Source organism: Rhamphochromis sp. 'chilingali' (assembly GCF_963969265.1).
Source record: "Rhamphochromis sp. 'chilingali' genome assembly, chromosome: 15".
In the NCBI taxonomy this organism is placed as follows: domain Eukaryota; kingdom Metazoa; phylum Chordata; class Actinopteri; order Cichliformes; family Cichlidae; genus Rhamphochromis; species Rhamphochromis sp. 'chilingali'.
The window spans coordinates 1,566,486-1,590,701 of record NC_137942.1 but is presented as its reverse complement, the minus strand read 5'-3'; the positions used below and the strand labels follow the sequence as shown (position 1 = coordinate 1,590,701).

The following is a 24,216-nucleotide window of genomic DNA, read 5'->3' as shown; positions in this document are numbered from 1 at the left end:
TAAATAAAGTATAATTACGGTGGCCCCTACAAAACACGTACAAAACACAACAGCAGTGCTCCAGGATGCTAGGGGGCAGTGTTGAGCTTTTGTTACCTAGAGGCTACACAAGCCAGCAAGTACCAACTTGGTGGTAATAACAGGTACATGAACTTTTTTTTTTAAATTATTTGAATATATATGAGTGCCTGTGTATAAATACACAAACAATACACACATGCTTTCAATTGTGTCATTTAAGTGATCTAGTAGCTCTGCTTTGAAGTTCAGTTCATGCTAGAAATGTGTTTTGGAGTTTGTACGTGTTTTGTCTCTAGGGGCCACCATATACATTTATATATAAACATATATAAATAAAACCACGTTTTTTCTTTTTACATTAGTAATTCCTTTTCTGCTTAATTTTATATTGTTGTTGGTAATAAGTTAATTAAAGGAACAAAACAACCTGAAGACCCTGTTCTCTAAAAAGAGACGGAAAGCCCATCACTACTTCTGAAACAGGAAACCTGATTTCCTCGTGTCAGGTCTTCTCTAAACCTGCTGTCTGATAGCGGCCCTTTCAAAATAAAATCCTGCTGACTGTTGTTTTTCTGTTAGAAGAAATGGGTGGTTATCTCTCAGGTGAGAGGAGGAGGAGCCTGTTGTCGGGCGTGTGCTGCTGGTGTCGTCCGACACTGACACGACTCTGCAGGTAAACATCCTGACAGTTAATCATTACCATCTGTGGCGAGGTGACAGAGCAGCGACGTGCAGGAGACACTCAAAGGAAAAACGCCGCAGATAAACACAGCGACTCTCTACCTGCAATCCTGATGTTATTGGTTTTATTTATTGATCCCTGAAGCAGTCAGAAGGTCAGCACACACCTGACAGATAACCAAAGTGACGCCCATGAACAGCAAATATCAAGTCCAGAGTCAGGCTCAGGCAGAGCTGTGCTGTGTGTGCTGATGGGAACCACAAGCAAACCTTTATTTAAGCTGTAAAATAACAAGTCCAAACTGTCCAAGCATGCGAACAGGCACATCCTTAAACTCACAGAGGACATCATCATTAGTCCTCTGACTTCAGAGAATCTCACCCTGGACTGCAGTCCAACATCAGGCGCTCAGATACCGGAGGGAGCAACAGAAACACTTTGGGCCGTGGCTGATGTGGAAGCAGAGGTCAGGAGGAGCCACGACCTCTTTAAATCCTTTTATGTGCCATCGGAGCCATCCCCGCACCGTTTTAGTGGTTTTTACACACAGTAGTGATTTTTTTACTGCAGGATTACGTGTCATGATTTTGTATATTTGGTGTATTTTGGATGTGGAGTTCTTTCTGCTCTTTGTGGATCATTTCTCGACTGTCTGTAAAAGTTTCCAGTCAGGACAATAAAACGCCTGAATCCTGCACACAGGGAGACACAGGTGATAAGAATCAAGGCCAGGAGAGACTACCAAAATAAAACAGGAAGTGAGCAGCAATAACTACACATGTGGGAAGTGACAAAAGAGCAAGAGACAGGAAGCACCGAGGTGAAAATATTCGGGGTCGCTCCATTTCTTCTTGACCGTCAAAGTTTGAACAAAAATGTTACGGTCCAAAGTTTGAGCGGCTATAATGTGCACGCTGAAATTTTAGCTTCATACATCAAACACATTGTACAGGGTGGGCCATTTCTATGGATACAGTGTAACAACATGGGAATGGTTGGTGATATTAAAGTCCTGTTTGTGGCACATTAGTATATGTGAGGGGCAAACTCCTCAAGATGGGCGGCGACCATGGTGGCCATTTAGAAGTCGGCCATCTTGGATACAACTTTTGTTTTGTTTTTTTTGTTTTTTTTTTTTTTTCGCCTGTCCCATTTGGTTCTTTAGCCATCAGAATTGTTGTCTGAAGACCAACAAGGATACCCAATGGATTTACTTTGCCAAATGGATCATCGTGGCATTGCCGTATTGGTCCATTTGGTCGATCTTTGTTTTTATTATTTATTATATTTTATTTTCAGATGTTACAGACGGGACAGACATGAGTGAGGGATAGGAAAGGGAGAAAGAAAGAGGAAGGAAAGGAAAAACAGAAGGGGAGAGGGACAGTGAGAAAGGGGGGGAGAAAAAAAATCTCCTGGATCACCTGTTGAGAGAAGAATAGAAAACAAGCAAAAAAAAAAACAAAGCAACATACTAAACACAACACCATCACATTAATCTAGCTAAGTGTAAACAGCAGTAAATACTAAATATTCAATGTTGTTGTGCAGCACGCAGGACAGATGTGCTTCGAAGTAGCAGCCAAGAAAGGTGTAATTTGGGTCTACGAGCAGTGAATACCCATGTGTGCATACCTGTGTGGATCAGCGCGCTTGCATTCCAAAGGTTTCTCCATGTAATGATCTGCTAGGGAGTGTGGGGGGGCCACAGCCCCGTCCTCCAGGGTGTGAAGCAGGTATGGAGGAGATCAAAACTCCAGACATCCAGAGGCCCCCAGAACACAAGAGACCAAGGAAGACCAACAGAGGGGCAGCCGCGCCACTGTTCCAGTAAGAGCTGAGGAGAGTCCCAGATGAGGGCTCGCCCAGCAGCCGCGGAGCAGAAGCCAGGGGGAGTTGCAGTGACGCGCCCGTGAGCTCCGCCGGCCGCCAGCTGTGCCTGAGTGACCGAGCCCCAGGCCGAGAGGCCGGGGGCACCCCACCCCCGAAGGGGCCCGAGCGAGCCCCAGGCTCCAGGCCCCGATAAGCGGCCGCCAACTTTTGTTTTTTCAATAGGAAGAGGGTCATGTGACACATCAAACTTCTTGGTAATGTCACAAGAAAAACAATGGTGTGCTTGGTTTCAACGTAACTTTATTCTTTCATGAGTTATTTACAACTTTCTCTGTGTTCACAGCCATTGACATGTCGAAGAGGTTAACACGTGAGGAGCGGAATCGTGTTGATATCTGGTGAACGCAGTAACCAGGTCATTGCAGCAGATTTCAATGCAAGACACCCTACGTAAAGTAATGGGATTACTTTCTTGGAGAAGTAATCAGTAACAAGTAACTGATTACTATTTTCAAGTCATTTGACCAACACTGTTCAGCAGCAGATTAATGAGGCGTGACTGATGTCATCAGGACCTGCTTATGTTCACATCAGCTGAGTCGTTTAGACGTTTGTGTTTCAACTCCAAACGTCCAAAATCAGAAGAACTAAAACGTTCGAGGTGTTTGAAAGATCTGAATTAAAACTGTTCAATCATTTCACCTTAAAATGATTCTTTGTTTTACATACATGGAATTCTATGATAAAGCATTTAGAAATCATCACTGTTCGTCTTTTGCACCACACATTTTTCATCCGTGTTTTTTCATATTTAACCCGTCAGCACAAACTTTGGGCCCCGGCTTTAGTAAATCAGAGGTGGCTGTGCTGGTTTGAGACGGATAAAAACTGGAAACACTGGTTCAAAGAAGCTGTAAAAAAACCAAAACCAAAATGACTCCAGTGCACGAGAGGACGCGCGTACACCCCAAACCCTCAGCAGGTCCAACGATCAGTGGCCTCTCAGGTGAAGATTTCCTGCTTTTCTTGCTGATTTTTAGGGACTTTGATCGATAAATGAAACAATTTCAGGAGATTTAACAGGAAACGTTTGCAGCTGTGTTAGTGCGTGTAACGTGCAGTGAAAGGATTCATGAAGATGAAAACACCTGAGCGAGTTTCCAGCTGCGGTTAATGTTTACCTGCTGATATCAGCTGATATCTGCGAGCTGTGTGTTCTCTGGCAGCGCGACACGCCTCGCACATGTGACTGCGCACACGTCTGCAGCAAAGTAAACATCCTGAGCTCACATCCTGCAGATTACACACTCGGTTTAAAACGCGCAAACATGCAGCCGTAACTTAGAGCTGCGACATAAACATGATAAAAGGCTGATTTCATAAAAAGTCAGTTATTCATGAAATATTTCAAACTGTGAGATAAACAGTCAAACGCGAGGAGACAAAGTTTCCCCGATTCAGCAGAATGACGAGATTTCAGCTCGACGTCTGACAAATCCTGTTTCACTGAGTCTGCAGCACGAAGACGTGATCGTCCACAGTTTGCTGCTAAAAACACAAAATCATCATCGGAAAGATTAAAATACGTTTATAACATCAAACATCAAACTTACGAACGACGAACAAACACACGTGTGATGAGCTTAGATCTAAAAAAGAGAAAAAAGAGAACGGTCAATTCAAAGTTCAAAAGTGTGTCTGTGTGTCTGTGTGTGTGTGTGTCTGTCTGTGTGTGTGTGTCTGTGTGTGTCTGTGTGTGTGTGTGTCTGTCTGTGTGTGTGTGTCTGTGTGTGTCTGTGTGTGTGTGTGTCTGTCTGTGTGTGTGTGTCTGTGTGTGTCTGTGTGTGTCTGTGTGTGTGTGTGTCTGTGTGTCTGTGTGTGTCTGTGTGTGTCTGTGTTTGTCTGTGTGTGTCTGTGTGTGTCTGTGTCTGTCTGTGTTTGTCTGTGTGTGTCTGTGTGTCTGTGTGTCTGTGTGTGTCTGTGTGTGTCTGTGTTTGTCTGTGTGTGTCTGTGTGTGTGTGTGTCTGTCTGTGTGTGTGTGTCTGTGTGTGTCTGTGTGTGGGTCTGTGTGTGTCTGTGTTTGTCTGTCTGTGTGTCTCTGTGTGTCTGTGTGTGTCTGTGTGTGTGTGTGTGTGTGTGTGTGTGTCTGTGTGTGTCTGTGTGTCTGTGTGTGTGTGTGTGTCTCTGTGACAGAAAGCGACACCTGTGCTGAGCTGAAGTGTTTTACAGCTCAAATGTAAAAATGTGCTGAATCTGAACCACGAGCAGAGAGCAAAGCGCTCGTTCTTCTGTTTGTTCCTCTGAGACACTCAGTCCAGAGTTTGTTCCACACAGATTAGATAAATGTGGACACAAGGACACCGAAACAAAGCTAATATCACTAACTAATATAAGTAACTGCAGCGGTCCTTTCATGCTGCTTTGGATCTTCAGTTTTAGCTGCACGTTTTTCCAATAAAGTAAGTTTTTAAACTGATATGAAAAACAAAAGTGAAAGCGGTTACGATCGTGTCTGAAAGGACCTCTGAGTGATGAGAGGAAACAAACCGAGGAGCCAGGCTCCAAGAGTCACAGTGAAGCTTCTGGAGATGAGTCTGGGTCACATTAATGGAAACATTTCTGCAGGACGGCTGTGATCTGCTGTCACACTGCAGCGCAGGTGGAGCAGCTTTAGATAAACACCACGAACCAGGTCAGGGTCATGTGACCACAGCAGCTGCTGATAACCAAAGAAAACAGACCCGGGATCATCCGGGGGAACCAAGGTCGGGTCTCACAGGAGTCACAGGACCAGAGACCACGTACACAGGTGTCAGGTATTCACCGCACACCTGAGTGTCAGCATGTGATGAAGATAACACAAGCTTCATGCTCAGAAACAGGACAGGTGAAGGAAAGTTAGGATACCTTGGTGGGTATATAAAAAGTACCAAAACAAGAGTATCCAGCCAAGTAAGTGAGAATTAGCTGTAAGAACCAACGAGAGCTAATAACTATGTAAACAAAGGTTTAAAGCTATGAGAAGAAATACTGAATGTGACTTAAAAAAAAAAAGTAGAAACATGAGACAAAAAGTTGTGTATTTGACACAAAGAGTGTGTTCTTGTTATCCAGAGCATGCAGCTCTGTGGCTGATGCAACATTAGTGCAGAGGAAAGAGGAGCCCTGCAGGAGGAGTCAGGAGGAGGAGGAGGAGGAGGAGGTGCATGCTTCTCATATATAAACACAGAAAGACGAAAAACAGACAAACCTGCGAACACAGAGGCTTACTGCGCAGACGCAAAGATCTCTGACAAACTTGTGGAAAAACAAACATGAGTCACGTCGACGTGAAAAACATGAAGCCCACCAAGTTTGAGGACGAGTACTACGACGAGTACGAGTACTATAACCTGACGGATAAATACGCAGGTGAGCTAACCTGTCCTGGTTCGGTCCGGTTCGTGTTCCGGGCCCGGGAAACTCACTGCTTTAGTTTTTCTGTTGCAGAAGGTTCGGCTCGGAAGGGCAGGACAAAGAAGGAGGCCAGCGACAACACCAACAGAAACAACCCCGCAGGACATGAGCGCAAGATCGTGGAGAAGCTCCAGAACAGCGAGAAGAAAGACAAGGAGTGAATATTGAGGTAAACCCGGGAAAACCGTGTTTGTGTGTCAGTAACTGTGCGCCGAAGTAAAGCAGGAATGCTGTTTCAGTCAGAGCAAAGGCGTCTGACTCACATGAGTCCGTTTGCACTGACAGAGGCCATAAACACGTCAAAACGGGCAGATTTCTGAACGCTGTCTGGTCTGTGGCTGTTTGGAACGCTGGAACTGGGCAAATGTGACGCCAGACGCGCCGCGTGCAGAACTTGAATTTAAGCCTCTACCGCAGCACTTTTGCTGCCACGCTTTGACTTTACAGCCCTCAGAAAAGAGTCCAAAGTTAATTTTTATATCGAGTCGTGCGCCGAATTTTAGGCAGCGTGTTTCCTGTGTAGGCGGTCCACTTTGAATCCATATTCTCGGTTTCTTTGCTCGAGGATCGGTCTGAATCTGAAATCGTCGATTTTTAAACGAATGTTTGGAACACAGCATACTGTACCACATCAGGCCTTTTCCTAAACTGCGCTTGCTCCACAGTTATTAACAATAATTAACTGTTAATTAACAGCTGAATTTAAAGCCAGCTGTTAATTAACAGTTAAGGTTGAGGAGTAGTGACGTCATGTGTGAAAAGACAGCATAGTTGTTGTTTTAGCTAAAATATATGTAATATATTTCCCGTAGAATACGAATTCCCTCAGAACAAAACTGTTTATTAACTCCTGCCCTTCGCCTCCTGCACGTCATCACCAGGTTCATAGTTTGAATGGGCAGATTTCCAGTAGAAGTTTGTACACTTCTACAATCCTCCTCCTTCTTATCTCCTCCTCCTGCTCCTCTCTCTTCCTCTCCTTCTTTGCCCCACCCCAAGCCTTCTCCATCCTCCTTCTTTTCCACATCCCTGTTCGTCTTCTTCATGTTCTCCCTTGTCGTCCTCCTCCTCCTTCCTCCTCATCTCTTTTCTTCTTACGTGTCCTCCTGGTGGCCTGTGCAGGTACTGCAAGTCATTTAGAACCGATACAGTTCTTACATCATTTTTAAGCTTTATTATGATTTAATCCTACAGGATAAACTCGTAGATGTACCTGACAGATCACCTAATGAAACTGTAAATGAAGAAAAACATGGAAAATTTTAATTTTGGATTTTTTTTAAACAGATTTTTAACACATGGTGCTGCTGTTGGTAAATAGATGCTTGAACTCCTCGTGTTTATTTATTTTAATTAATTATTTTATATTTTTCTTTTCCACTAAAGGGAATCTCGGACGGCTCATCCCGGAAACCGACCATGGCGTCCTTGGCGACAGAACGACACGTGCAGATGGCAGGAGCATCTGAGCTCCGATGGGCCCGCAGGTGTTAGAGAGCTCTCACCTGAGGCGGCGTGCCCCTGGGTCCCCGCTTGGACCGCGACCGCGCACCAAGACTGCGGTGGCGGCAAATGGCTCATTCTTAAGGATGTTTTTTAAACTTGTTTTTACGATTAAAGACTTGTTAAACTGAAATGAGAGTGTTCATTGTTTCTTCCTTTTAGGCCTCAGTGAAAGAACACAGCCTGTATATAAAAGATGGATGTAGTGAGGCGCCAGGAAAGAGAGCCTAGAAAGTTCAGAGCCACACTAACGTGTTTAAATACCAACGTCTGAGCTTTTGTGGATGTTCTAAATGTGAAGCACACTCTGACAGCTTGTTGAAACAAAGCACCAGACTCCACTGACAAAAGCAGGAATTAAAGCTTTCAGATCACAGGAGTGATGCACTGCTGCTGAGTGCTGCTAAGGGATCGGGAGGACATCTCTTATGACGGGTAAACAGGTGAAAATGTTCTAAATATAACCGTTGCAGTTGGTGGGCCATCATTTGAAGCAAGAAAGGTTTTAAAGCGAACCAATCACAGCAGAAGCAGACAACTCAGTTTATGAGGTAAAATCTTGTTTTTGTGAATGGAGTCTGGTACGGCTAACCCCAGCTGCACTTCCTCAGGCAGAGCTGTTTGAATGCAGGTGAAGAGGTGAAAATGTGCAGGTTAAAGGTCAATCTCATCTGCAAAGTGATGAAACAAAGTGATTGTGACGCCACGAAGATGGAAACACTGAGAACGTGTAGCAGCGATGTAACTTCACCAGCAGCACTCACACAGGGTTACAGTGAGTTATGGTTAGAGTAAGGGGCTACTGTAAACTAAACGAGTAAAGTAAGGGATTACTATTGCAAAAACAGTAATTAGATTACCGTTACTTTCCAGTAGGAACGCTGCGTTACTGTGTTACTAAAACCGTGATTTTTTTGCGAGAATGTCTCACGACAGTGACGTAAGCGAGTGGGACGTTCGTGACAACAGCTGTGTGCAGATCAACAGTGGATCATATATCGATTGTGGGAGAGAGTATGAGCGTGCAGCGTTTAAAGCGTGGAAGCACTGACCTTACTTTGAGTTTGATTCCATAAAAAGTGACAAAAACATTAGTGTCCGCTGTGCGTGGGAAGAAAACTTCTTTTTACAGCGAAAAAAACCCTAAACTTCCAACAAGCACCGAGTAGCTACGACGTAATGGGAAACTCACAGAGAAACTCGCGGATTCTTCCACTGACCGCGGCACACCTGCACCAGGGTAAACCTCCGCCTACCGCAGTCCATCTTTACAGTGAAAATAGAGCAACAGGACCGCTGAGTCTTTGACTTTATTTATTTTCTGCTGTGTTTTACTTGCATCTATTTGAAAGACTGAGTGTAAACACAAAAAATATTTTATTTTATGTGCTGGAATGTGCAGAAAATAGGTTTAAATAATAATAATAATGGATTGGATCTATATAGCGCTTTTCAAGGCACCCAAAGCGCTTTACAATGCCACTATTCAGTCACTCTCACATTCACACACTGGTGGAGGCAGCTACAGTTGTAGCCACAGCTGCCCTGGGGCAGACTGACAGAAGCGAGGCTGCCATATCGCACCATCGGCCCCTCTGGCCAACACCAGTAGGCGGTAGGGTAAAGTGTCTTGCCCAAGGACACAACGACCAGGACAGTAATTAGTTACTGATTACCTTTTTCAAGTAACTTGACCAACACTGGTGGAGAGCATGGATCGTCCAGCAGGGGGCAGCATCTCTCAGCCATTGAGAGTCTGGTATGTGTGAAGTGTGTGAGGACTTTACAGGTCACAGTGATGTGTTGCCTGGCTCCACTTGGACTCTGGCCCTGTTGTTCTGTGAGCACAGACTTTGAGCAGGACTCAGAGAAAAGTGTCTGATCACACTGAAGTTTATTGTGCTGCAGTTTTAGATGCGAGCTTATGCAACAGCGCAGCGTTACGTAACACGGACTCTGCGGAGCTCACACTGAAACTCGGGACAAGCTGCAGAGCTGTGAGCAGCAGCAGGTGATGAAACCGCACTCAACGCTCAGACGTCCCCGCAATCAAAGACGTCCCCACAATCAAAGATGCGCCGACGACCTTTTGGGTTTTTATGTGGAGTAAAAATCATCCCACAGGTTTCTACACTCAGCGAGCACTTCATTAGGAATTAGCATAGTAACCTTCAGCTTCTCAATTTTAATAGCACACAAACTGTATATAAATGATGGACATAGGCAAATATGACATCATCCATGTCCTGCATTAACATTTGATCGTGTTCTTGGGTTTTTGTTTAAACTAATGAAACTGTTCAGAAAGAAGCACACGGGGGTAAAGAGCCCGGTCATTCAGGAGGAGCTCGGTGTGGAGTCGCTGCCTCTCCACATGGAGCCCGTGGAGGTGATTCAGGATGTTCTGGGCAGACCTGAGAGTATGTCTCAGCTGGCTTGGGAACCCCTCAGTACTCCAGAAGAAATAGCCTGAGGCCCTGGGCAGGAGAGCGATGTGGGCGTATCTATGCTCGCCATTGTGATCCCTGTTATCACCAACTGGGGTTTAAGTTTTGTTGGGCCAGCTAACACAGAGCAGCCGGACTGTGCTGAACTTGTTTTGAGTGCCCAGCCTCAGGAGTCCAGGACAAACCGTCCACATCACCTCGACCTGTTTGGGTCTCCCTCTCGAAGCTGTTTTATTCTTCCTCATGGAAACATTTTGGGTCAATAATTTTTTGTACCTAATAAAAGGATCAAATCAGTCTTGTTCTAAAGTCTTGGCTGGCTGGCGAGATCAGGTCTGTGACAGCGATGGTTGTTGTTGTTTGCTTGTTTTTATAAAGAAATGTTTGATTAGTTTGATTAGGTGACAGTTTAAAAAAAGCTTTTCAGGTATGAGCTGGGTGTGGTCATGTGACCTGCAGGTTGACTGTGTGTTTGCAGCTGTGCAGATGTTTCTGGCCGTGTGTTTATTAAAGTGAAGCTCCGCGTACCTGCAGCAGCTCTCCTCTGAATCTGAACCATCGCTGTGATTGGTTCATTGCCCGCCTCTCTCCGTGTGAGCGCAGATACGGCGTGAGGCGGGACGCTTATTGAACACAGGCGCTTTCGTGTGTGCCGTCAGGGCTTCAGCGGCGGAGATGCCTCGCTGACAGCCGCAGACACTTTTCATTATTATTTCATATCTGAAGTCTTTCCAGAAAAAACAGGAGTTCGCTACTCTGTACTTTTCCTCATCTCAACAACAAATCTCATGTGTGGCATAAACCCAGCTGTGCTCTGCTGGACCTTTGTTTCTTTAACAGCCCTGAAACTGGACTCAATAGAGACCCCAATACTCAATACAGAGTAATTTGCTGCTTTTTCCTGATTGGTTCCCCTTTATTACTCTTGTTTTTTAAACTGCACAAACTGTTAATAATAGAAGCACGTAGGCACCCTTCAACATTAGTGTTTTGCCATATTTAGACAAGAAGGTGGAGTGCTGTTATCAGCTAATTCTAGCTTGTTAGACTGTATCTGGTCTTTAAGTGATGACGTATGAACCCTGGTTCCAAACTACTCTGTGTTCATTAAGGCTGTTGTGTTTCTAACATGTTTTAATGTTTGTATATGTATATAACCTGGTATTGTGGATGGATTATCTCAGTTGTTCTCCTGACTGAAGTTCGTTTACAGCATCCTGCCATGCGACTGCATTTAACTGTGTTGTTGGTCAGATGATGTCACTAAAAATGGATGTTAGAGGAACCTACAGGTGGCAGTTAGCTACAGGTGGCAGTTAGCTGCTAGCTGTCTGCAAAGATAGCTAGCAGCTAACTGCTAGCAAAACATGTTAGCATCAGTAGTAACTTGTGGAAACTTTAAAATGCAGAACTCAGAAACCTCTGGGTCACGTCACCATGGCGACATATATCTTTTATAAAAGTCTCTACTGAAGGCCCAAAGTTTAAAGAAGTTGACAAGTCATATCTATAATTTAACATCCAACTCTGCGGCGGCTTCACTTGCCTCAGCTGAGGGAGTCGGGAGTTAGCCGGGCGCCGGGCAGGATGTGGAAACTTCAGAGACTGGAGGCTGATTTGTGTCAGAGTGAAAACAGAACACGCTTCATCAAATCTACACCTGCAGGCTAAAGGATGCTCATCCAACGTTTTATCGGTCTCGGAAAGATACCTGTAAATGATTTATATTTCTAGGTATTTTTGCCCCCATCCGTGGAAAAACGACTTTGCTCCCTTTAATGGAGGCCTTCTTCAGTAAGAGGCTGGAACAAATAAATGGCTCCGTATCATCAAGATGCCATCAAAGGGACCAAAACGTTAAGATAAATCTATTTATTCATTCATTTACGTAAACGGGCATGTTTGGAGTTTACCTTCATATTTAATTTAAAATGTAATATTTTTTTATTTATAGCTGTCTTATTTGTGATTCTCACAAAACCAAGCATGTATTATTATGTTTTATATTTTTGATGCATTTGATGGATTATTTATTCCTGTATTATTCATGACTTTGGCATCGTCTGCCTGTCACAGCGTGAACCCTGCCGCTCTGATCAGCTGAGGGATTTGAGGGTTTTTCAGTCCACGGGCTGACGCGCAGCACACCTGAACCATCTCACCTGTTTGCAGATCATGACCTTCAGTCCGGAGCCGTCATGGGCCTCCTGCTGCCGGGAAACCAGATCCCGAGCATTTAGTGAGACAGGATCAGCTCGTGCGGTGCGAACGGGCCAACTAAACGGTCTATTTCTGCTTAATCCTGACTTCCTGTTTGGCTCCACCACCGTTGTAAGCGATGCTGCTGGAAAAATCTGCTGCTGCTGGACGAGCGGGGAGCAGGACGGATCGGATCCCCCGCACACCTGCAGGATTTGGCTCTGATGTGGAAACAGGGATCAGGAATATTTATACACGCTTACATAACCAGCCTCACCATTCAACATCCAGATCAGTGTTTCTGTACCACTATCGCACACACACGCCTCCCCCATCACCTCCCCCTCTGCAGAGGAGATACCAGTGCTCTTAGAAACTCCCCTGGTTGCCTAGCAACTGGTCCTGAGGATTGCCAAAGAGACAGAGATCATTCGTCTGTTATGAGTGGGTAATATGATATTGTGTAAGTGGGGGTGTAAGCTTTCATGTCCATGTTTGTGAGGACCGACTGAAGTTTTTTTGGAACCAGAGCGCGTTTGAGGGCTCAGCTGTGATGAGTCAGGACGCCGTCCACGTCTGCCCTCGACCGTCACTCGTGCACCACATGTTCTGCATGTATGTACGCAAATCAGACATTTCATGGAGTTTCTGTAAAGTTGGGACACATTTTGTGTATTGGGGACAAACGTTTATCAAATATTGAACCATTAAAGAAAATATTCATGATATAAACTGAAACATAACCAATAAAGTAAATTTCCTTTGTTGAAATCTGATTATTTCTACGTTATGTTTATATAAATGTATCTGTTTGGGTGTATAAAGCCTGTTAAGTAAACTTCCAGCTTCGTTACAATTTCATCCTCTTTTTGCCCCACAGTGACACGCAGGAACATTCAGGTCGAGGCTGAGTACTAAAGGTTCAGTCCTGGTTACTAATCTGGCCTCCATGTTTGTGGACAGCAGGTTAACAGCGGTTAAAGGTCAGAGAGGTCGGACTAAAGCACAAAAATCTATAAACCTGTGTCATACAGTGAAATGAAAACAAAACACATCGACTGGCGAGGAGTCCGTCTTCGCATCATAACGAGTCTCATATCGAGGCTGACGGAGATAAACACGCTTTCAGACGTGATGGAGACTCAGGCGGTGATGAGGATGCGGAGAGCTGAATGAAATCAGCCCAGATCGAACTTCCTGCTGCCGATGGTATCTGCTGTGTGAGCTGCTGGTTTTATTACAGGGAACAGCGGGCGCGAGGGAAAGGTCGCCCTGCAGATATTGTTTTCTCGTTCCCGGCGGCCTGCGGGTCACAAATATCGACTGGGCCGCTTCCTGTTATACGAATGAAACCGTATTCGGGAGAGAGGACGCGAGCAGGCGGGCAGAGGGAGCTGAACACAAATGAACTTTAATGTTACAGTTTGGCTACAAGAACACGTAACATACGTGAACTGTCTGCAGAGTTTATGTCCTGTTACAGCTGCGGCACATTCAGCACGAAGCTCTGAGGCAGCTGCTGTTAACAAAGGAGGGAAGAAAGTAAAAGAAAAGAAAGAAAGGAGGAAGTAAAGGAACCTAAGAAAGGAAATGAAGAAAAGATGGAAGGAAGGAGGCAAAGAATGGAGAAAGAACAAAAAAGAAAGAAGAGAAAAGGTAAAAAGAAAAAGCAGCAAACGAAGGAATATGAGGAATGAAAAGGAAAAGGCGGGATGGAGGAGAGGAAGGAAGGAAGGAAGGATGAATTCCTCAACCACTCGTCAAATATGTAGGTTTCATTTCAAAAATAAAAACATTGTTATGACCTGTTTTTGCTTGCACCACCTACACGCTGCTATCACACCTGATGTAGCTGCTTTCAGGGATTAGATTGGAGGTGTGCAGTGCTGCATACGCTCGCTGCTACACGAAGATGCAGCGTTACAGGAGGAAGTGTGGTGCTGGTTGGGGCAAGATAACCATTTACAAACTCATCAAGCAAGAACAAATCCACACAGGCAGGAACACCATCTCCTCCACCGCAACAGGTAAGTGAACGAAGGGAACAGACGTAAACACACCGGTTCTCATCCAGCGCTTTTCTGCTCATTCACACAAGAACGTTTGCTCTTTCTCTGTAAGTGCTTTCCAACAGTCACACTCTGATGGATGCATCAGCAACTTGGGGTTAGTGTCTTGCCCAAGGATATGTGCAAGGGTTAGGCAGGCTAAGGTGTGGTTAGACGCACAAACACAAACACAGCTCTCTCTCCAAATGTAGCCCGAAGCCACGGGAATGTTCTGTTTGTGGTGACAACAGAAACTAAGCAGGAACTCGTACTGATCCTTGGGGAACAGCACAGATAAAAGAACAGATAAGAGGGAAACCAAGCAGTCCTTAGCAGAGCTGCATCTCTGCAGATGATCACTGAGGACTTTGAGTGTCTGTGCTGTTAACGGTAGATTGACTTTCAGAGGACGCGTCTGAGCTGGCCGGCCATCCGAGGCCCTCGTTTTGTTCAGAAGAAGCGTTCCTGTTCTCCTCATCTGTGAAAACATCCTAAATATCTGCTGGAGCCATTTAATCCCAGCTACGATCATTTATTTACATCTGATTTACACAGTTTAAAAAAGCAAAGTCAGTTTCTCTTCGCAGCTTTTAATCTACTGCAGCTTCCAAATGATCAGGTTTAAACCTGTTTCCACTTCCAGTAATCGCGTCGTCTTCTCTGTATCTTATACGTCTATTTGTTTTCCTCGGATTCTTCTCATTTGCATTTGAATGATTTGCTGTTTTTAAAAAGTGCTTTGAAATGTCTTCCTGTATAAAATGTGTTAAATGATCTCGCCGTGGCCTGCAGTGGTAACAGTGACCCCAGCAAAGGCCTGAGCGTCTGGGTCACGTCATTTTTCACCTCAGTTGTGAATATCTGACACTGACACATAAATATTTGCTAAAGAAAAGGAAAAGCATCATAAAGAGGTTATTCTGAGTAAAATGTTCCCGCCCTGAGACTGGAGCAGCAGTGAGTGAGTCTGCAGTTAATCTCGTCCACAGTGCAGCCTGCAGGTCTTCACAGAAGTCATTATGGCTGCTAATGATAAGACGTTAAGAAATGTTAAGTTCACCGCGCAGCGACTCCCCACGAAAGCACTGAGCTGACTTTGGTCTTAGTGGAACGCGACGATCCCCGAACATCGAACGCTCACAAACGCACACTGACACGCGCTGACTCGTGCATAATGACGATGATCAGAGCACGAGAGGAAAAAAGCTCCGCTTGAAGGTTTGTAAAAATAAAAAGGCACAAACTCTTTTTCGTGTGCCAAACACTCGGCGTCGTCAGTGCTAGAAAATTAGACTTTGTTTGAAAGACGAATTTAAACTCAAAGGATGTTCATGCGTGTGTTTGTTCTGGTCCCGCCTTCAGAGAGAACATTCTCAGCTCCAGATCGTTTACTCTGGTCTGAATCCTTTGAGTTTGTCAGCTTTTTTCTGTGGTTTCGTTTCTTGTCCACAAAGAAAGCTCAAAGCTAACTGCGAGTGAACCACGATGCAGCACTGTAAACACTCAGCGGGCTGAGGTCACACAGACTGAGCGTATGGGGTTAAAAGGGTCACCAAGACCACAACAACCTGGTGCTGAATGCCCAGAAGACAGTGGAGATTATTGTGGACTTCAGGAAGCACACAGCCCCACTCCCCCCCATCATCCTGACTGACACCCCCATCACCTCTGTGGACTCATTCCGCTTCCTGGGTACCACCATCACCCATGACCTGAAGTGGGAGCCCACCATCACCTCCGTCATTAAGAAAGCCCAGCAGAGGATGTACTTCCTGAGGCAGCTGAAGAAATTCAACCTGCCAACACGGACGATGATGCAATTCTACACCGCAATCATCGAGTCCATCCTCACCTCCTCCATCACCGTGTGGTACGCTGGAGCCACTATCAGGGACAAACAGAGACTGCAGCGTGTTGTGCGCTCTGCTGAGAAGGTGATTGGCTGCAGACTCCCATCTCTGCAGGACCTGTACACCTCCAGGACACTGCGGCGTGCAGCCCGGATCTCAGCTGACCCTTCTCACCCTGGACACAGTCTGTTTGACCTGCTCCCCTCAGGCAGGAGGCTCCGGTCCATTCGCACCAGAACCTCTCGCCATAAGAACAGTTTCTTCCCCTCTGCTGTTGGACTCATCAACAATAACCACATGACTGTCCCCGCCACTAACACATGACCCTACGCTGTGTCACTGCATCATTCCATGTTTGCACTGATCACCACCTGCACTCATGTATATATCATGTATATATCTATCTACTTAGCACTTTAATTATTATTCTTATTTTAATTTTTTCATGTCTATTTAAGCGTAATTTATGACAGTATGTTTGCACTGAAGCACCGCAGCAATTTCCTAATGTTGTAAACCTGCTCAACATTTGGCAATAAAACCCTTTCTGATTCTGATTCTGATTCTGATTCTTATTCTGAAAGCGTGCGCTCATATGGTTGCTGGTGTTTCTCTGCAGGACTGTTTCAAGTTTACAAGCATCGGCAGATTTGGGGTGGGGAGTGTTGACACAAACATTGAGAGTACTGACACAGGTATTGGTGTTGAATCGATACTACCACGATGGGAACGATATTTTAGTTTCACTGTGTTGCTCATCAGAAAGAAGCTCCTCCCCCTGACTGCAGGTAGGCTGCAGCGAGTGACAGCGAGCAGCTTCACATGGAGATATTTGATGGCGTACATGAAGCAAAACTCGACTGTGACAAGACTCAGACCTGCAGCTCAGAGGTCAGAGGTCACAGGCAGTTCTTTCAGAGAGGTAAAGAATCTCCAGGTAACTGATGACGATAACAGCGATGCTTCAGTAAATGTTATCGGTCATCATGCTGGTTCTTCAGCAGACTATATTCACACAGTCCAATAAAACATTCAGCCCTCTGACACCAGTGTGTCGTTTGAGCTGGAATCCTAACCTGGAGCTCCATCTATGAAAGTGTGTGAAAATAAAAACTGTCAGGTCCATTTTTATTTGAAGAGCAGAAGCTGACCCACACGTCTCTCATTCAGGACTCCAGTAGGTTCAAAGCACGTGAAAACCTGTGAACGGTGCATTTGTAACAGTGAAGAACAGCAATCACATCATTTAGTGGTCATGTATGCAGATTTAGTATACTGATGGTCATTCACCTCAAATTATGACACGCTGCTCTCCCCTGCACACGTTAAAAATATCAGTGCTTGGTATCGGACTGTGATATCAGACACTCTTCCAGAGGTTTCCAGGAGTCGCTGGCTGGCCTCTACACCCGTGTGACGGAGGAAGCAGGTGCCTTGTTTGTTTGTTTGGTCGACAACATGGAGGATCCTCCTGCATCCCAGAATGCAAAGCATATCTGAGTTCAGGAAGGTTCTTTGGTTGCCTCACCATAAACAGTCACTGGGAACAGGACTGAGACCACTCCCCTCACAGCTGTGGTTGCCTCGAGTTACACGCCACATCTGCACAAATAAACTGCAGCGAGCGGGAAAGACTAAGCAGCGCACGTGTTACACATCGCAATGCAAACACGTAAGAGCTCAGACGAACCCCGATGTGGCTTCACTGAGGACCAAAGACGATTTTATACCTGCTGCGTTGTGCAAACAGCGCCGTCGGATGTCTAACATGCAAGCACTTGGTGACAGTGGGAAAGAAAAACAACAGGAAGAAACCTCTCGCAGGCTCAGGGAGGGGCAGGGCCATCTGCTGTGATTGGTTGGTGTGAGAGAAGGAAGACAGGATAAAGACATGCTGTGGAAGAGAGACAGAGGTTAATAACAGATATGATTCAGTGCAGAGAGGTCTGTTAACACATAGTGAGTGAAGAAGAAACACCCAGTGCATCATGGGAATCCCCCGGCAGCCTACGTCTATTGCAGCATAACTAAGGGAGGATTCAGGGTCACCTGGTCCAGCCCTAACTATATGCTTTAGCAAAAAGGAAAGTTTGAAGCCTAATCTTGAAAGTAGAGATAGTGTCTGTCTCCTGAATCCAAACTGGAAGCTGGTTCCACAGAAGAGGGGCCTGAAAACTGAAGGCTCTGCCTCCCATTCTACTTTTAAATACTCTAGGAACAACAAGTAGGCCTGCAGAGCGAGAGCGAAGTGCTCTAATAGGGTGATATGGTACTACAAGGTCATTAACAGATGCTTTGTTGTCATCACACTCTGAGGTGTACAGTATGTAAACTGCTCTCTCAGCTGTTACAGACGGTGTTTACACATCAGCACATGGAGGCGAGCAGCGGAGAGGACTGGTGTTAGCGGCCTCATCGTTAATAATGATGATTTCTGAGCTTAAATCACCACATTAGCTGAGAGGCGCCGACTTTGTGAAAACCTGATTAAATCCAGGCGGAGCGCAGGGCGAGAATCAGGGGAACATATTAAAAAAATGACAAAGTGAAGGTGATAAGCAGCAGCTGCACTATATCTCCAACTAACCGAATCCCGTGGCGTGGAGCTCATTTACATGCGATGGTGTTAAAAACTCGTAAATTCATCCATGAATGAAGCGTCGAGACGTGAAGGAGAGATTGGAAACTCTGAATCTAATCACATGGTTGCTGATGTTGGACGCGGCTGTTTAACTGGGATTTGTTGCCTCGTCTCTGCAGACCATTAAAGAAATCAATCTGCACGTGGACACCGACGAGGTCATGACTGAATCGGGGAGATACGACCCGGTGTGAGCAGATAATAAATAAAACACGACGAGGGCGCTTTTCCTCCATTGTTTCTCTGTTAGAAGCTTTAGGCGTCAGAATGAAATGCAGTCCTCCGAATAATAAAAAAGGAATCTGATAATTCATGCTGTCCAGCAGCGGAGACCCTCTGAGGGCCACGGCGAGTCTACAAAGAGCAGCAAAGCAGAGGCGACAGGAAATCCAGCTGAACACGAGCGACGTAATGAGGCTCGGAGGGAGCGGGCGCTCATCAAAGAGTTTAAGGCTCGTGGGCTCGCGACCCGGCACGTGGGCAGGAGGACGTAAACACTGGGGAGCGTTACAAATGATCCTGCTCGTCTCCGTACAGCCGCGAGCTTCAGCTGAAGCACGAGCACAAACTGAAGAGGGTAAATTAACGGTTCATTAGCTCATCGGGACCAACGAGCAAGGATTAAACAGCAGGAGAAAAATGCTCCGTGTTTCGTCTCATCCTCTCGTGTCAGTGTAGCTGAGCTGTCTCACTTCCTCTTTTATGTGTTTTGGTTTAGTTTGACTTCCTCGCCTGTGTCACCATCTTTATCTTCACCTGTGTTTTGTTACCCTGTTGTGTTGTTCCTGATTATATGTTTAAATAGCGCCGTCTTCCTTCCCGTCTCAGCGTCGTTCACACTGTTTCCACTTTGAGTTAACTGCCTTTCTCTGAATCTTGCATTAGGGTCCACAGTAGACGACACACGTGACTGTACATCAACACAAAGTGATCCCTATGAGTGTCACCTACTCCAGTCAGAGACACTATCAGCTGATGATGATACAAATATATAAAAAACATAAAATTAATTAAATTAACAATGAAATGCAAAGCTGCAGGAAATCTAGTGTTTTAGCAGCAAAACATTTTAAATCCACCGAATGATTTTCTGGCTCAGTGCTGCTTTTTATTCTTTAAACTGACGACAACCAAAAGACACAAAAGAAGCACAAAAAATCAGATAAAAGAATAAAAACAACGACAAAGTAAGAAGTACAGCCGGCTGAAGCCGAGCCTGTGCTCATCAGAGAAATTCATTCTCAATCAGTGAGTTTCTGTTTCTGCTAAAATAAAGGCTGATGTACGAGCAGACCTTTGTTCTCTGGAGAAGCTCTGCTCTACAAAAGACACACACCGAGTGTCAAAACACACCCTCACAGTGCCAAATAAAACCTGACGGCATCACTATCTGTCACCACGTGACACCAAACTGCAACCAAAACTTCCCAATCAAAGCAACATTTGGCAGCAGGCACGTGAAATCCTCTCAGAGCGTACATCAGCTCTGGTGCCAGCAAAGGCTCGATGAGCTTCATGAAACAATAACAGGACACTTCTGGGCACTTTTAATCTTTAATCTTTTAATTTGCCCAGATGATGTTCAACGTGTTGGTTACAGCCTCAGCAGACAGGAGCACACAGATGGAGTCTGAAATGGAAATGCAGTGTAAGGAACCTCTGACTCAGTGACATTCAAGTGTTTTTCACCAGTCTGTCACTAATGGCTCAAAGAAATGATCTTCCTACACCACCGAGCTGCTTCGTCAGGTAGAGACGCAGAAAAATCAGGGAGGAAATGTTCTGAATGTAGCTTCACTGTTCAGAACGACATAGGGAGGAGGCTGGGGTGGAGGATGGGTGGACAAAACACATGAACTACACACCAGAGACTGCACTTCCTTCACCCGTCTGAGGTGCAGGCAGCTAAAGATGGCGTTAAAGCTGAACGTCACCGTCCCCAAAAACTGCGACACAGAACAGACAAAAACAAAAACCGAGCTGCAAGCGGCTCTGCAGCCCTCCCTCCCTCCCCCGGAGGACTACGGGACAACGAGCTGTGTCGAAGGAAAGTGGATCACTTTTTGCCTGGCGAAATCACCATGGTAACTGATGATGAATACATAACCTGGTGTGGAGCAGGTGATGTTCAGAGTTTTGATTTAAAATCAGCTGCAGAGCTGAATAAATCCACTGAATGAAGCACAGACAGCGTTACGAGAATGTTCATGTTTTAACACCACCAGTACCTGTTCAACCAGTCGCCTCCATTTCACTCTGATCTGAAAGGTTGGAGGGTGGAGATGGCGTGATACCTGCTGGAGGCTGCAGAGCTGCTGAGGCCAACAAAGAAACATTAGGAACAGTGACCAAACTTCAGCAACATCTGAGACGATCCGTCCCTCACGGATGAGCTGCTGCGGGTTTTCTCGCGGCCCCGCGTTCGGAAGCCGAACATCCCTGATGGTGTGATGAGGATCTCAGTGGACGTTTGTTTTCTGTCATCACTGCAGATGCTGTCGGCACCATGAGGAACTTCTAACTGAAGTTTTCACCCAGAGGTGAAACCGAATCAAAAGGTTTTACTTTCAGCTTTTTTAACAAATCTAAAAGTCTTCAGGGTGATTATCAACAAAGACGTTAGTGTGAATTAATTAAGGCATGAATTACAAATGCTGTCACACAGAGCCTTAATTTAGGGGCTTACCAGGCGGCTGTGGATGATGGATATGAGCTAAGGGAGCAAAGTTTCAGCCAGTATCTTCTGCTGAGGGGGTTGAAGTGTGGACCCACGCGGTGAAGCATTCAAAGACAGTCGATGCTGAGCAGTCACTGAGACGTGAGCTGAATCTCCAACAAACCGAGTGAGATTCAGGCGAGAAGATGAACCGACACAAAGCAGGATAAAGGCTCCACATGACAACAGGATCACAACACACAACCCGAGTGAATTCAGACTCTGGGTATTGCCTCGTGTTTTCAGGACCATCGGGGTTAATAACACTCAATCTGCATAATACACAACAATCCAGCAGCACCGCATGTCTCTAAGGCAGAGATCGGCACAGACGAGAAGCCGGTTAATATTTTCAATTACCTGAAGCATTATCATCGGTAATTAACGGCATCGTTGGCCACGAGAATGACTGAAGAAAGAGGAGAAAAAGTAGAACAGGGTGAGGAAGTTTATTATACAGTGTGACCAGGTTTCTGACTAAAGGCACGTCTGTCAGAGGGCGGCTGGACGTGGCCCCAACGATCAAATATTTAACAGCTCTTATAGCCGACATCCTTCGTCCTGCAGGGCAGACGTTCAGAGGACAGACCTGCTGGAAGAAGCTCAATGAATCCTGCCCTGCTCTTCTTTCTCTCTGAGGTTTCCAACACTAAATCTACTTTAAAAAACTACACAACATCCACGAGACTGCAGATGTATAAAATATGGAGGCAGAGCTTTTCACAGGTTCTCATTCCTTCCACCAGAATTAAGATGATGAGAAGCAGCCAGGTGCTAATAATGAAACGCACCTGATTGGCTGATCATCATCAGTGTGAGCGTTAAGAGCGACACAGTCTTCCCAGGAGTGGAAGTCGCAGCAACTTCAGCCCAAGCAAAAACCCAGGAGCTCCATCTGAGACTCCACAGGCCTCAGTCAAAGGTTAAAGTTCATGACAGCACAGTTAGAAACAGCCTGAACAAGTACAGCTGCAGGAGGAAAGGTCCTCAACATGGTGCCAAAGCTTAACAAAGCTGCATGTGAACAAAACAAAGACTTCTGGAACAGACGAGGCTGAAGCGGACATGTTTGTCCGTGAAACACAAAGTGAAGAGGAAGCCTCAGACCAGCTGGCAGCATGGTGGTGGAGCGACGATGGTTTGGGCTCCTCGCGGTCACCGAGTGGACCGTGAACTCCTCTGAACACCAAAGTGCTGCGGTGGGATCTTCAGAGGCCGCTCGGGTTCATATTGTACCGTCGTTACTTTGCAGTATGAAGAATACGAGAATTAAAACAACTTAAAAAGCCTGCCACAAACGGAGTGTTCTGTCTGTGCATACACGGAGCTCATTATTAAAAACTTTATGTTTAATATCCACGTCTACAAGAGGAGCAGCACATCTGTGACAGGAAGTGAGGAAAAGCAGACGTTTGCTTCAAGTTTTGGATTTTCAAAGTTTTCTTTGGATCAAAGTCCAGGAAACAGACGAGAAAGTAAACAAGGAAGCAAAAGCTCTTTAATTACCACGTTCACCCTCTGCTGTCTCAGCAAACAGCTTCTTTCTGCACACATTTCTAAATTTCATCATCATAAAACCCCTGCAGCTCTCAACCCTGAATGCTTTTCAGAAAAGACGTTGTTGTTGCAGCTTTTGCAGCGCAAAATTATTTGTGTAGCTCTGAAGGAAAAGACATAAAATCACACAAAATCACAACAGTCCCCTCAAGGTGCTTTACAATGTAAGGTAAAGACCTCAGAGTAACACAGAGAAAACCCAACAATCATATGACCCCCTATGAGCAAGCACTTTGACAGGGGGATGAAAAAAACTCCCTTTTAACAGGAAGAAACCTGCGACCGGGTGGAAGACGGGACAAAGACATGCTGTGGAAGAGATGAATAATAACTCAAGATTAAATGCAGAGAGGTGAATAAACACATAACACAGGAGCAAAAGGCGTGTCAGCTTTATGAGGACAGCTTCAAGAAAAAGGGTGGGGCTAAAAGGGAGTGTGATTCATGTCGTTCTTGTGGGCGTGGCCACTCACTTCACTAGTCTGCTCTTCTACTTTAGAATTATTCATACGCACGCTGTTGCTCATTGGATCAACGCTGACCAGAGCTGCTGACTCCACCTTACCCCTGCAGATGGCCCCGCCCCTCCCTGAGCCTGGTTCTGCCAGAGGTTTCTTCCTGTTAAAAGGGAGTTTTTCCTTCCCACTGTCGCCAAAGTGCTGCTCATAGGGGGTCATATGATTGTTGGGTTTTTCTGGATTATTGTGATTACTGTAGGACTTTACAGTATAAAGCACCTTGAAGCAACTGCTGTTCTGATTTGCTGCTATATAAATAAAACTTGGAAGTCATTAGTATTAATTAGTTAGCAGATTTAAAGTTCTTTCCTTTTGTGCAGTTGTAATAATAATTCAACTGCCCTACCTGCCCAGACTCCCCAACGCTCTCCACCTAATCCTCCATCCTGCTCACCTCCTCAAACCTCTGCCAGCCTCCAGAGCATCATCTCCATCTACCCACAGAGTTCAGTCGTTTCACTCAGTGTACTCATTACCGCCTCTTAAAAGGAAACTGTTCCATCTGGGCTCTTAAAAACAAGAACATCAGCAGCAGGAGCAGCTGTGGTACCCGTCCTCATTTTACCCTTGAAGTGGACTGCAGGGTGTCCTGTCATGTTGCACTTGAGACCAGAGGTGGAGAAGGAGAGAGGTGTGCACGAAACGTGAGAAATAATCGCAGGGTTTCCTTGTCCATTTTGGCATGCATGGACGGAGAGAGAAAGACTGAGTGTGTGGGTGGATGAGATGCAGAGAGAAGAAGAAG

At 45.5% G+C, this 24,216-nt stretch overlaps 2 protein-coding genes across 2 annotated transcripts in view; both read left to right on the top strand.

The window, feature by feature from the left end:
* Window positions 1–5,756: 5,756 nt before the first annotated feature.
* nupr1b (nuclear protein 1b) lies at window positions 5,757–7,628 on the top strand. Its single transcript, XM_080905706.1, has 3 exons — window positions 5,757–5,947; window positions 6,026–6,161; window positions 7,379–7,628. Exons 1-2 carry the CDS (start codon window positions 5,851–5,853, stop codon window positions 6,151–6,153), a joined length of 225 nt encoding a protein of 74 aa, XP_080761832.1. The 5' UTR covers window positions 5,757–5,850; the 3' UTR covers window positions 6,154–6,161; window positions 7,379–7,628.
* A 6,455-nt stretch (window positions 7,629–14,083) lies between these two features.
* The window catches only part of doc2a (double C2-like domains, alpha), an 82,227-nt gene continuing 72,094 nt past the window's right edge, over window positions 14,084–24,216 (top strand). The window contains exon 1 of the mRNA XM_080905677.1: window positions 14,084–14,168. The gene's annotated coding sequence lies outside the window, so the exon portion shown is untranslated. The remainder of the gene's footprint in view (window positions 14,169–24,216) is intronic.